At 62.2% G+C, this 13,630-nt stretch overlaps 1 protein-coding gene across 1 annotated transcript; it reads right to left on the reverse strand.

Moving 5' to 3' along the window:
* Positions 1–667: 667 nt before the first annotated feature.
* On the reverse strand, positions 668–5,201 carry LOC128901008 (toll-like receptor 2). The gene is given in 3 exon segments (XM_054182731.1): positions 668–1,454; positions 1,456–3,328; positions 5,114–5,201. Coding segments are annotated over 2 exon segments (2,442 nt in total). The 5' UTR covers positions 3,235–3,328; positions 5,114–5,201; the 3' UTR covers positions 668–791.
* Between the last annotated feature and the right edge of the window lie 8,429 nt (positions 5,202–13,630).

The following is a 13,630-nucleotide window of genomic DNA, read 5'->3' on the forward strand; positions in this document are numbered from 1 at the left end:
AACAGCCGGCGGGTTTGGGGTTTTTTTTGGTTTTTTTTTTTTTGGGTTTTTTTTTTTTTTGAGGGACGGAGTTGGGGGAGGGGGCCGGGGGCGGGGGGGGGGGGGGGAACCAAACCCGAAAAAAAAAAACCCCAACAAAACAAACCCGAAACCGACCCCCCCAAAAAAAACGGCCAAGTGGAGAAAAACGTGGAAAAAAAAAAAAAAAAAAAAAAAAAAGAGGAGAGGGAAGGGGGGGGGGGGGGGCAGGGGAACGCGGGGTCTGGGGTGGGGTGGGGGGGGGTGGGGGGGGGCTCGGGGTGCTGCTGATGGGGATTTTCTCCTTTTTTCCCGACAAACCGGACCCCGCACGGGGTGGGAAGGGCGTCCCCGGGGTGGGAAGCGCGTCCCTTGGTGTCCCCCCCTGGAGCAGGGTTGAACCCCCCGGAGGTGGCCGGGACACCCGGCTCTTCTCCCCAGGGACCTCGACGTAAGGCTGGGGGTGTAGGGGTGGGGGGGGTGGTGGTGGGGGGGGTTTGGGGGTCACCGCTTGTCCCCGCCGTCTCTCGCTGGATTTAGGGTGGATTTAGGGTCGCCACGTCCTCTCTCTGGGTGACACTGCCACCTCCTGGACACCGTCCCCATCTCCTGGCTCTTGGAGGAGAGCGAGAAGATGGAGTGACTTTGGCGAGGACCTCCCCCCCCCCCCCCACCCCAACTCCTCCGCTGAGGCAGGGGGGATGCTTGGCACACAGCGGCACCCCAAGACCACCTTCCAGCTGCTGAAGGACATGGGACAACAGAGGCCACCGCTACGTGGTGGCATCCACGGCTGTCTCCTCCTCGCCGGTGACGGGACCGAGCCCCCCGGGGCTGCCCAAGAGGCTTCGGAGCTGGAGCCAGAAGAAAGGGCGTCTCCCGGGCTCATGGGGCCACTCCAGGTAGGTTTTGCTACCCAACATCTTCCGGAGCCGGGCGAAACGCCGGGGCAAACCCCGAGCGTCGATGGGTTCCTTCACCACCAGGATGACGTCCTCGCTGCCCAGCCCCACGGCGCGCTGGTGGGCGAAGTAGAGCTCGTAGTTGCACCACTCGCTGTCGACGAAGCTGCGGGAGAGGACGAAGATGACCTTGGCGCTCCTCTCGATGTTCTCCACGATGTTGTCAATGATCCAACGGCCCGGCGTGAAGTCCCGCTCGTGGATGCAGAGCCGGTAAGGTGGCCTGGTGCTCTCCAACCGCTGCAGAAGCTCCCGGCGAACCCAGCCGGCGTCGGCGCAGCTGTAGGAGATGAAGGCGTGGTAGGAGCATCGCCGCGTGGTGCCCACCCGCCGCCTGCCGTACTTGGCACGCACCAACCGGTACGTGGCGCGGAGGTACCAACCAGCGTCCAGCTTCCAGCAGAGCACGGCGCACGCCGCCACCACCACTGCCGTGCTGGCCACCGCCATGGCCACCAGAGCCGGCACGTTGCATTCCAAGGGACGTGGGGTTGTAGGAGGCCACGGCTGTATCCAGCAGCGGCTCGGGGTGGTAGCAGGTCCAGTTGTGGGGCCAGTCGGCCAAGGTGGGGCGTCCCCGTTGCCGTGTCTCCTCCAGGAAGAGGTAGAGGTCGCAGGTGCAGTGGTAGGGGTTGTTGCCGGCCGCCAGGCTAACGAGCCGCGGCATGTTGATGAAGGAGCCGCGGTTGATGACGCCAAAGGAGTTGCCATCGATGGCCAGCACCTCCAAACGGGGGCATCTCCACTCGGAGGGGATGAACTTGATCTTGTTGCCACTCAACCGCAGCTCCTGGAGCCGGGGGCTTCGGGTGAAGTAGTCCATGTCCAAGCGGTCGAGTTGGGAGTAGGAGAGGTCCAGGTACTCCAGGGTGGTGGGCAGGCACCCAAAGGTGCTCACCGTCACACGGTTGTGGTGGAGGGCCAGCCAACGCAAGGTGTGACTCCATTGGCACGTCTCCTGCAGGCTGCCCAAGGCGTTGTGGCTGGCGTCGAGGCGGGTGAGCCGTGGCCAGGTCCGCGTCAAGGCGGCCACCACGGCCAGGCTCAGGAGCTGGTTGGTGGCCAAGATGAAGCTCTCCAGCTTGGGCATGACGCCCTGGTAGTGGCAACGCTGGTTGTAGATATAACCATCTTCCAGACGGTTGCTGGAGATGTCCAAGGCCTCCACGTTATGCAACTCACTCCAAACGTCACAGGGGACGTAGTTGAAGTTGACATTGATGATGGAGAGGGCGGCCACGCCGCTCAACCAGGTGAAGGTCCAGTCGAAACGCAGGATGTCGGGGTTGCTGATGTCCTGCAGCAAGAGGCGGTCGAGGCGCGGGGTGGCCGCCCCCACACCGGAACTGTTCCACCGCGGCGAGCGGGCAAAGTCGATGGCCACCAGCGCCAAGTCACGGATGCTGGAGCGTTGGACGTTGAGCAGGGCAAAGCGGAGGAGGTTCTCGTTGAACTTGCCCCGGTAGAAGACCAACTTGGTGATCCGCAACTCGGCCAAGCCGACGAAGGGATCGGCGTTGCCGGTGTAGTAGGTGAACTCGAAGAGGTTACGGAAGCGCAGGTAGTCGAGAGGTTTGTCCCGCAGGTCCCGCAGCATCACCGGCAGAGCCGTTGCGTTCTCGTCCAAGGCCACGTCACACCACAGCTCTGTGGTGTTCAACCACGAGAAAGCCCCGGCTTCGTACCAGCGCAGGCTGGAGGCCGATTTGATGGCGAACTTCTGCAGCGCCGTGTCCTTCAAGACGGCGAAGTCCCCCCAGGAGATGTCCCGCAGCAGCGGCCCCCCCAGCGACAGCTCCCGCAGCTGTCGCAGCCTGCCGAAGGCGCCGTCCAAGGCCGCGCTGCGGTAGAGGTTGTTGGACATGTCCAACCAACGGAGGTTGACCAAGGGTCGCAACGCCGGCGCTGGGATGTGGTGGAGGGAGTTGTTGAAGAGCCGGAGGTGCTCCAAGAGGAGGTTGGAGAGGAAAGCGTCCGGCGCGATGCGGGAGATGTTGTTGTAGCCCAAATCCAAGCGCCGTAGCTGGGTCATGCCGGCGAAGTCGCCCGCCGTGATCTCCCGGAGCTTGTTGTAGGAGAGGTCGAGGCTGCGCAGGCCGCCGGGGAGGCCGCTGGGCACCTGCGCCAGGCCCTGCCCCTTGCACAGCCCCGTCCCGTTGCCGGCGTCGATGTGGCACGGCGGCCGCGCCGCGTCCCCCGCCAGCGCCAGCAGCACCAGGCACCAAACCCGCCGGGCGGTGGCCGGGGGCCGCATGGCCGCCGGGGTGGCAGCCGGGGTGGCCGGGGAGGCGCCGCCGGTGGCGGGGATGGGGTTGGAAGGAGCATCCGGGCGTCCCCGCGGAGCCGCCCTGCGGAGGGAGATGGCAGGGGGGGGCGGTCAGCAGTGCCACGGCGGGGGGCACGACCCCGACCCCCCTGGGGAGCACCAGGATCAGCTTCGGGGTTAGATCCTGCCTGGGGGGCTTGGGGACTGGATCCCGGGGGATTAGGGAATGGATCCTGGGGGATTGGGAGGCTGGATCCCAGGGGATTAGGGAATGGATTCTGGGGGATCGAGGGACCGGATCCCAGGGGGGAGTGGGGGACTGGATCCCAGGGAGGATCCGGGGACTGGATCCTGGGAGGTTGGGGGACTGGATCCCAGGGGATTAGGGACAGGATCCTGGGGGACTGAGGGACTGGATCCTGGGGGATTGAGGGACCGGATCCCAGGGGGGAGTGGGGACTGAGTCCTTGGGGGGAGTGGGGGACCGGATCCTGGGGGGATCTGGGGACTGGATCCTAGGGGATTAGGGACAGGATCCTGGGGGACTGAGGGACTGAATCCTGGCGGATTGGGGGACTGGATCCCAGGGGATTAGGGACTGGATCCTGGGGGACTGAGGGACTGGATCTTTGGGGAGTGGGAACTGGATCCTGGGGGACTGAGGGACCGGATCCTGGGGCAGCGGGGACCGGATCCCGGCAGGGAGTAGGGGACTGGGTCCCAGGAGGATTTGGGGACTGGATCCTCAGGGAGTTGTGACTGGATCCCAGGGGCATCAGGGATTGGATCCCAGGGATCGAGAACCCTATCCTGGGGTAATCGGATTCCAGGGGGACTGGAGACCGGATCCCGAGGGCATTGCATTGGGGGTGGAGAGGGGTGGGGGGTGGGTGTCAGGGTGTCTGGGATTTGCAGACCCGATCCCGGGGTGAAGCTCAGCCACCAGATCCCCTGGGATTTGCGACACCGGATCCCGTGGGCTGAAGGCCCAACCCTTCCTCCTCTTCCTCCTCCTCGCTTGGGGCTGCCCGGAGCGGGGCTGGGGGTAGGGGGGGTGTGTGTGTGTGTGTGCTCCCCCGGGCCGAGCCCCCCGCTTGGCTCCCCCCGCTCATTTTCAGGGCGGGTTTTATTTTCCAATTAAAAAACAAAAAACAAACGAAAAAAAAAAAAAACACAACCCAAAAAACCAACCCGAAACATTCAAAAATTAGCTTTTTTTTTTTTTTTTTTTTTTGCACAGAGGCAAACTTGTGCTGCTCGACCGCCGGGCGGTCGCGGCCAAGAGTTTTGGTATTTTTACCGGGGGGGCGGGGGGGGGAGAATTGGGGGGGGGAGGAGGATTAAAAAAAGCAGGAAACTGGAGAAAAACAGACGGGCGTCTGTCCTGCCCCAGCGCCGCGGTGGCATGGCCAGGCCAAGTGCGGCCCCCCCCCCCCCCCCCCCCAGGGGTCCAGGGCCAGACCCCAGCCTAGGGGGAGGGGGGGACACACGTGGGGACAGGGGGGAGTCACCCTGCTTCGTCCCAAAACCGTGCGCCCCCCCCGCCCCGCTCCTCCCCACGCTCGCAAGGGAAGAAGGAAAAACACTTGGAAGTGGCCCAATATGGTGGCGCGTTGGGTGAGGGGGGGACCTGGGGGGGGGGGGGGGGTCACCCGTGGGAAGGGCCTGTGTCACCGCAGCACCCACGTGGGGAAACTGAGGCACGGGGGGGGGCCCTCCTTCCCCGCCCCCCCTCCCCCAGCCAAAGCCCTCCTGGCACCAAACTCTTCCTCATTCCTGACACCCACATGCGGCAGCAGCAGCACCCGCTCACCCCCCCCAAAAAACCCCCCCCCAAAGTTCCCCCCCCAGCCTGGCCCCTGCTCACCCAACGCGGCGCCTGGGATGCGGTGAGTTCGGCAGGTCTCAGCCGGGGCGGGAACGGGAGCGGGACGGGGCGGCGGGATGGCAGCCGGGGGGGGGACGGTTGGCACCCGGGGTGGAGGGGGAACTTTGTCCTCGGCAGGTTTACGGCAACGGGCTGCGCCGAGGGCCTGGATCGCAGCGCCTGAACGATGCCACCTTGCGCGTGTTCAGCGCTCCCAGTACAGCCCAGTGCCCCCAGCCCAGTACTCCCAGTCCGGCCCAGTACTCCCAGTTCAGCCCAGCACCCCCAGTCTGACCTAGCGCCCCCGGCCCAGCACCCCCAGTCCAGCCAAATGCCCCCAGCGCAGCCCAGCTTGGTGCCCCCAGTCCATCCCAGTGACCCCAGAGCAGCCCCCCCAGTCCAGACCAGGACTCCCAGTTCAGCTGAGTGCCCCCAGTCCAACCCAGCACTCCCAGTTCATCCCAGCGTCCCCAGTGCAGTGCTCCCAAATTAGCTCAGTCCCACCAGTTCAGCCCAGTGCCCCCAGCCCAGCACCCCCAGTCCATCCCAGTGGCCCCAGTCCAGCCCAGTACCCCCAGCTCAGCCCCCCCCCTCCACCCCAACACCCCCACTTCAGCCCAGCTCCAGCTCTGTGTCCCCAGCCCAGCTTGGCCCCCACCAGTCCCTCCCAGTAACCCCAGAGCAGCCCCCCCAGGTCCATCCCAGGACTCCCAGTTCAGCTGAGTGCCTCCAGACCAGCCCAGCCCCCCCCCAGTCCAGACCAGCCCCCCCAGTCCAGCCCAGCACCCCCCAATCCAGCCCACCCCAGTGTCCCCAGCCCTCCCAGTCCATCCCAGCATCCCCAGTCCTTCCCCACAGCTGCCCCATACAAGCCCCCCTCCACGGCTTGGCGATGCCCCGGCTCCATCCCTCTGCACACAGGGGGTCCTGGAGGGGGGGGGGTGCCCTGGGGAGGGGGGGGTGCCAAGGGGGTTGTCCCTGGGGGGGTGTCCCTGGCGGGGGGTGGGGGTCCCAGGGGTGTCCCCTCCGGCCCCAGCCCCTCACAGAGGAGTCCAGGCACCAGTCACAAACTGGGACACATCCAGAAGCCCAGCCCCCAGCCCTCTCCTTAATTAACGACTAACGAAGACCCTCCTCCAATTAACGATGGGTTTGGTTTTTCCCCCCCCCCCCTTATCTAAGGCCTGGTAGAAGCCCCAGTAGAAAATCTGTAGAAAACTGGGTAGGAAAACGCTCTAAACGGGTGTCGCGGGTTCTGCCGGGACGACGTCGAGGTGTCGCTGAGCCCCCCGTGGTCGCACCCGCCGTCGGGCCACGGCGGGACGAGCCCTGGTTAATTAATGCCAATTAAACTTCGATGACGGTTCCCGCGTCTGGTTTCGGTTTCAGGGTTTCTCTCGCCCGGGAAAGCCCCGGCGTGGCCGCAGGAGGGTGGCTGGCAGCACCGGGCTCTGGAAATAAAGATGATTAAGTTGCAATTAGTTCGGTAATAATGCTAATTAGTTGGAATTAGAAGCTCAGACCCAGTCCCTCCTCCCCCGGGGTACGATCTCTACCCTCCTTATAGTCCGCAGCCGGATAAATAATTGGAGAAATGGATTTTTTATTATCATTATTTATTATTAAAGACGATCCTGCTGAATAATGGGGATATTGTGGTATAAAATTGTAGATTTAAGAGCGCTGGAGGCTTTGGGGGGGGGGGAACCCACACACACACACACACACACACCCCCCCCCGCCACGCAACGACCCCGTATCCCTTAATTGCAGCGAAGACGCTTCCCAAGGAAAAGGGGGAGGCTGGAAAACGGTTGTACTGGGCTGGAAAAACCTTTTAATGGTTCTGCCTGGGCGGGGGGGTGGGAAATGAGGGGCCAACACACCCCTGAGGGCACATAAATGCCAGCGCGGAGGGTCCCGGCGGGGGGGGGGGGGCTGTTGGGGGGGGGGGGAGGTGAGGGAGGCCGGAGCTTCTGCAAATTTAACATAAAAATTAAAAAGAAGGATTAAAATGAAGGGTGACGATGAAATAACCGGGAGAGTTAAAGAAACTACGAAAATTAAATGAACTAAATATGAAATATTTATATATATATAAACAGATATAACATACTTTTTTTTTTTTTAAAAAAAAATACATATATATGGGTTTATTAACAGTAATTTTCTAGTAATTCGTAACAAAGAAATTCCCTGAGCCCCAGACCTCCATGTCCTGGCCCAGGGCAGGACCCCCCCAGCCCCTGACAGTGGGGTCCCCCTTGTCACCGTGATCCCCCCCCTCCCCAACAACACCCTCGCCCCCCCCCCCCCCCAGCCCCAGCTTTAGGTACTGGCTAATGAAGGCCCTCCCCCAATTAATGATGATTTTTCCCGATCTACGGGAATTTATCGTTTGTTAAAAGCAGGGGAAGCTGGAGCTCTGGGGGTGGGGGGGGGGGGCTGAGCCTCAGTGCTTCGAGGAAACCCAGGTGAGACACACACACACACCCCCCCCCCGCCCTGGGGGTGTGATGAGTCTGTAGGGTCTCAGCCGGGGCTATCGCCAGGCTCTGCCCGTCCCCAGCCCGGCGTCGTCCCACCACAGGGCTCTGCTGGTTTTCCACTGGTGGTCACGGGGGGGGGGGGTGTCACAGTGCGGGTGACAGCGTTCAGGTGAGAAGGGACCTTAAAGCTCATCCAGTGCCACCCCGTGCCCTGGGCAGGGCCACCTCCCACCAGCCCAGGTGGCTCCAAGCCCCGTCCAACCCGGCCTTGAACCCCTCCAGGGATGGGGCAGCCACAGCTTCTCTGGGCAACCTGGCCCAGGGGCTCAGCGCCCTCGGAAGAAGGAATTTCTTCCCCACATCTCATCTCAATCTCCCCTCTTTTGGTTTCAACCCATTCCCAACGTCCCGTGGCTCCCCTCCCTGCTCCAGAGTCCCTCCCCAGCTTTCCCGGAGCCCCTTGAGGGACTGGAAGGGGCTCCAAGGTCTCCGCGGAGCCTTCTCTTCTCCAGGCTGACCCCCCCCAGCTCTCTCAGCCTGTCCTCCCAGCAGAGGGGCTCCAGCCCTCCCAGCAGCTCCGGGGCCTCCTCCGGCCCCGCTCCCACAGCTCCGTGTCTCTCCCGTGCTGAGGACTCCAGAGCTGGACGCAGTGCTCCAGGTGGGGTCCCACCAGAGTGGAGTTGAGGGCTAGAATCACCTCCCTCGCCCTGCTGGCCATGCTTCTTTTGAGATGGTTGGCTTTCTGGGCTGCCAGCGCACGTTGCCTGCTCATGTTGAGCTTCTCATCCACCAGCACCCCCAAGTCCTTCTCCTCAGGGCTGCTCTCCAGCCATTCTCCGCCCAACCTGGATTTGTGCCTGGGATTGCCATGTCCCACGTGGAGGACCTTTCGCTTGGCCTGGTTGAACTTCATGAGGTTCGCACAGACCCACCTCTCCAGCCTGTCCAGGTCCCTCTGGATGGCAGCCCTTCCCTCCAGTGTGTTGACTGCGCCACACAGCTTTGTGTCGTCGGCAAACTTGCTGAGGGTGCACTCAATCCCACTGTCCATGTCACCGACAAAGACGTTAAACAGCACCGGTCTCAGCACTGACCCCTGAGGAACACCACTCGTCATTGGTTTCCACATGGACGTTGGGCCTTGACCACAACCCTTTGAGTGTGGCCATCCAGGCAGTTCCTTATCCACCGAGTGGTCCATCCATACAATCCATGCTTTTCCAATTGGGAGACCAGGATGTCGTGCGGGACAGTGTCGAACGCTTTGCCTAAGTCCAGGTAGATGACGTCGGTTGCTCTCCCCTTATCTACCAATGCTGTGGCAACATCGTAGAAGGCCACCAAATTTGTCAGGCATGATTTGCCCTTGATGAAGCCATGTTGGCTGGCACCGATCACCTCCTTATTTTCCATGTGCCTTAGCAGAGATTCCAGGAGGATCTGCTCCATGATCTTGCCAGGCGCAGAGGTGGGACTGACCGGTCTGCAGTTCCCTGGGTCTTCCTTTTTTCCCTTTTGGAAAATGGGGGTTGTGTTTCCCCTTTTCCAGTCAGCGGGAACTTCACCAGACTGCCACCACTTTTCAAATACAATGGAAAGCGGCTTGGCGACTTCATCCGCCAGCTCCCTCAGGACCCGCGGATGGATTTCATCATGTCCCATGGACTTACGCACCTTCAGGTTCCTCAGATGGTCCCGAACCTGACCTTCTCCTACAGCGGGGGGTTCTTCATTCTCATAGGCCCTGCCTTTGCATCCCGCAACCTGGGCAGTGTGGTTGGAGCCCCTGCCGGTGAAGACTGAGGTGAAAAAGTCATTCAGCACCTCAGCCTTCTCCATATCCTGGGTGACCAGGTCTCCTGTTTCCTTCCGGAGAGGGCCCACATCTTCCCTGGTCTTGCCTTTACCCCTGATGTACTTATAGAAGTTTTTCTTGTTATCCTTGATGCCCCCAGCCAGATTTAATTCTATCTGGGCTTTAGAATCTGGTTCCTGGTCGCTCGGACAGTTTCTCTGTATTCCATCCAGTCAACCCGTCCTTGCTTCCACCCTCTGTAGGCCTCCTTTTTTGCCCTTGACCTTGTCCAGGAGCTCTTTGTTAATCCACGCAGGCCTCCTGGCATTTTTGCCTGACTTCTTCTTTCTTGGGATGCTTTCCTGGGAGCTTTCTTTCAAGCTCCTGAGCTTGGAGGAGGTGATCCTTGAATACTGACCAGCTCTCTTGGGCCCCTCTTCCCTCCAGTACTTTTTCCCATGTTACCCTGCCAAGCAGGTCCCTCAAGAGGCCAAAGTCCAGGGCAGTGAGCTTGCTGCGCGCTCTCCTCGCTGCCCAAAGGATCTTGAATTCCACCATTTCATGATCACTGCAGCCGAGGCTACCCTTGAGCTTGACACTCCCCACCAGCCCCTCCTTGTTGGTAAGGACAAGGGCCAGCGTTGTTCCTCTCCTTATTGGTTCCTCTACCATTTGAGGAAGAAAGTTCTCATCGACACATTCCAAGAACTTCCTGGATTTCTTGTGCCCCGCTGCGTTGTCCTTTCAACAGATACCGGGGCAGTGGAAGTCCCCCATGATGAACAGGGTTTGTGGACGCGATGCTGCTCCTATCTGTCTATGGAGGGCCTCATCTGCTCTGTCGTCCTGGTCAGGTGGCCTGTAGCAGACCACTACCGTAATGTCCCCTGCCCCTGCGTTCCCTTTAATCTTGACCCATAAGCTCTTCGATGGGTCTTCATCCATCCCCAGGTGGAGCTCCAAAATTTCGAACGGCCAGGGCTGAGGCCCGCGGCGAAGGCGCCAGGGGGGACAACCCGGGCCTGTTCTCACCCCTTGGGCAAACCGCTTTCGCCACCGCCTAAGTCGCGGAGCACCGGGCTTTGCTGGCCAGCCATTCGGCGTTCTTGGCAACCAGGGCGGTGGCCGGGCCCGGGGCCGGGGCCAGGGCAGCAGGCAAAGCCCGGCACCCCAGTGCTGGGGCGGCGGCGGAAGCGGTTCACCCGGGGGGTGAGAACAGGGTCAGGTTGTGGGCCCTGGCTCCTTGGCCGGGGGGGGGACAGGCCCCGACGTTCAGGGTTCTGGGGGACCCGGAGCAATAGCCGAGGCCTGAAGGGGCATTTCGGGGTCCCTCGAGGACTAAAGTTCCACAGAGACGCACTTCGGAGGAGTGAGTGGTCATTTCCGGTACTCTGGAGGACTACACTGCCATAGAGACAGGCTTTGGAGGACTGAGGGGCACTTCCGCTTGTCTGGAGGACTAAAATGCCACGAAGAGGTGCTTCGGAGGACTGAGGGGGCACTTTCGGGGTCTCGGAGGGCTGAACTACCATGGAGACACACAGCGGAGGACTGAGGGGGGCACTTCTGGGTTTCTGGAGGAGTAAAGTGCAATAGAGGTGCTCTTCGGAGGACTGAGGGGACACATCCCGTGCTTTGGAGGACTAAACTGCCATAAAGACGTGCTTTGGAGGACTGAGGAGCACTTCCGGGGTCCTGGAGGACTAAAGTGCCATAGAGATGCCCTTGAGAGGAATGAGGGGGCACTTATGGGGTCCTGGAGGACTAAACTGCCATAGAGACGCACTCCAGAAGACTGAGGGGGCACTTCCAGGTTCCTGGAGGACTAAGGCGCCATAGAGACGCACACCGGAAGGCTGAGGAGGCACTTCCGGATTGCTGGAGGACTGAAGTGCCATAGAGATGCACTGCAGAGGATGGATGGGGAACTTCCGGAGTCCTGGAGGACCGCGGGGCAATAGAGATGGGCACTTGGAAGACTGACGGGCACTTCTGTAAGAGCCGGTACTGGAGCGCCGATGGCCGCTCTCGGGCCTGGGCGGGTGGCACAGAACCCGCTCCGGGGGGGACTGAGGGTGGGGACGGGGGTCCTGAGGGTAATGGGGAGGCCTTGAGGGGGGTTGGGAGGTCCTGAGGGGACCCCGAGGGGGCCTGGGGCGTCCTGAAGGGTGATGGGGGTGTCTGAGGGGACTCTGAGGGGGGATGTTGGGGTGGAAGGAGGGCGCCGAATGGGAATGGAGGGGCTGTGGAGGCCCCCAAGGAGTGAGGGGGGGCCTTGATGGAGACTGAGGGGAGCAGGGGGGGTGTGGGGGCTCCGAAGGGTTATGAAGGGGGCTGGTGGGAGGCACAAGATGGTCCTGAGGGGGAGCAGGGGGGTTGACAAGGCCTTGAGAGGGGGTGGGGGGGCTGAGCGAGCTCTGAGGGGGGAACAGAGAGGGGAAGGGGGCACTGAGGGGGCCTGGACAGGGGTCCTGAGGAGTGATGGGGGGGAAGAGGGAGCCCTGAGGGGGAGTATTGTAGGGGTCTGCGTGGGGGAATATTGGGGGGAGCTGAGGGAGGGGCCTTGGGGGGGGCTGTGATGGGAGGGGCTGGCCTGAGGGACCCCTGAGCTGAGGAAGCTGCTGCCAGGAAAGCCCGGTGCCCCAGGGCTGGGACGGTGGGGGAAGTGCTTCCTCCAGGGAGTGAGAACAGGGACAGGCTGTTGGCCCTGGCGCCTTGGCCAGGGGGGACAGGCCCAGCCATTCGGGGTTCTGAGGGACCAGGAGCAATAGCAGAGGACTGAGGGGACACTTCTAGGGTCCTGGAGGACTAAACTGCCATAGAGATGGACACCGGAGGACTGAGAGGGCACTTCTGGGTTCTTGGAGGACTAAACAGCCATAAAGACATGCTTTGGAGGACTGAGTGGTCACTTCCGGTACTCTGGAGGACTAAAGTGCCATAAAGACGCTCTTCGGAGGACTGAGGAGGCACTTCTGGGTTCCCGGAGGACTGAAGTGCCATAAAGATGCACATTGGAGGACTGACAGGGCAATTCCGGTGCTCTGGAAGACTAAAGTACTATAAAGAAATGCTTTGGAGGGCTGAGGGGGCACTTCCTGTGCTCTGGAGGACTGAAGTGTCATAGAGAAGCATTTTGGAGGACTGAGAGGGCACTTCTGGGTTCCTGGAGGACTAAACTGACATAGAGACTCGCTTTGGAGGACTGAGGGGACACTTCTGGTGTCCTGGAGGTTTGGGGGGGTGGTCACCCAGCATTTGGGGTGCCCGTGTGGCTGACCGCCCCCGTGGCTGACCGCCCCCCACCATGCAGCCCATACCCGAGGGTCTGCGAGAGGCCCAGCAGCTCCTCCAATGTCATTGTCTTCGGCTTCAAGGGAGCGTCCCCCCATGACCGCCATGTCACCCCCCCCCCACCCCCGCCCCCGCCAGCAGGGGCTGCTTCCTCCGTACCAGCTACTCCCTGGGGGCCTGCACTGTCGCTGTCCTCGACGCAGGTACAGGGACACCAGGACGCCCTCCCGGAGCCCTCTGAGAGAGGCTGGGACCCCACACGTTCCTCCTGGAGCCCCCTGGGATCCTCCCACACCCGATCCAGAATCCCACGGAGCCCGCCAGGAAACTCCAGAGCCCTCCGGGACCCCCTGGAGCCTTCTCGGTACCCCCCACACCTCCCAGGGTAGAGGCTGGTGCGGCCAGGAAAGCCCGGCGCCCTGGGGCTGGGGCGGTGGTGGAAGTGGTTTGCCCGGGGGGTGAGAACAAGCCTGGGTTGTCGGCCCTGGCACCTTGGCTGGGGGTGCCAGGGCCAGCTGTTTGGGGTGGTCAGCGGCCAGGGTGGTGTTGGGGCCCGGAGCCGGCGGGGCCAGGAAAGCCTGGCACCCTGGGGCTGGGGCAGCGGTGGAAGCGGTTCGCCTGGGGGGTGAGAACAGGCCCAGGTTGTCGGCCCTGATGCCTTGGCCGGGGGCACCAGGGCTGGCCGTTTGGGCTTCTCGGTGGCCAGGGTGGCAGCGGGGCCGGGGGCCAGGGCCGCCACCACCAGCAAAGCCCGGGGCCCTGCAGCTGGGGCGGTGGCGGAAGCGGTTATCCCAGTAGATGAGAAAAAGCCCAGGTTGTCCCCCCTGGCTCCTTCGCCTGGGGCACCACCCCTGGCCATTGGAGATTTTGGGCCACTGGACGGAGCAGCAGTGGGGCCCGGCGCCGTGGCTTTCATAACCGCCGCATCCCTGGGCCCGA

The sequence above is a fragment of the Rissa tridactyla genome, chromosome 23, assembly GCF_028500815.1.
Source record: "Rissa tridactyla isolate bRisTri1 chromosome 23, bRisTri1.patW.cur.20221130, whole genome shotgun sequence".
Lineage (NCBI taxonomy): Eukaryota > Metazoa > Chordata > Aves > Charadriiformes > Laridae > Rissa > Rissa tridactyla.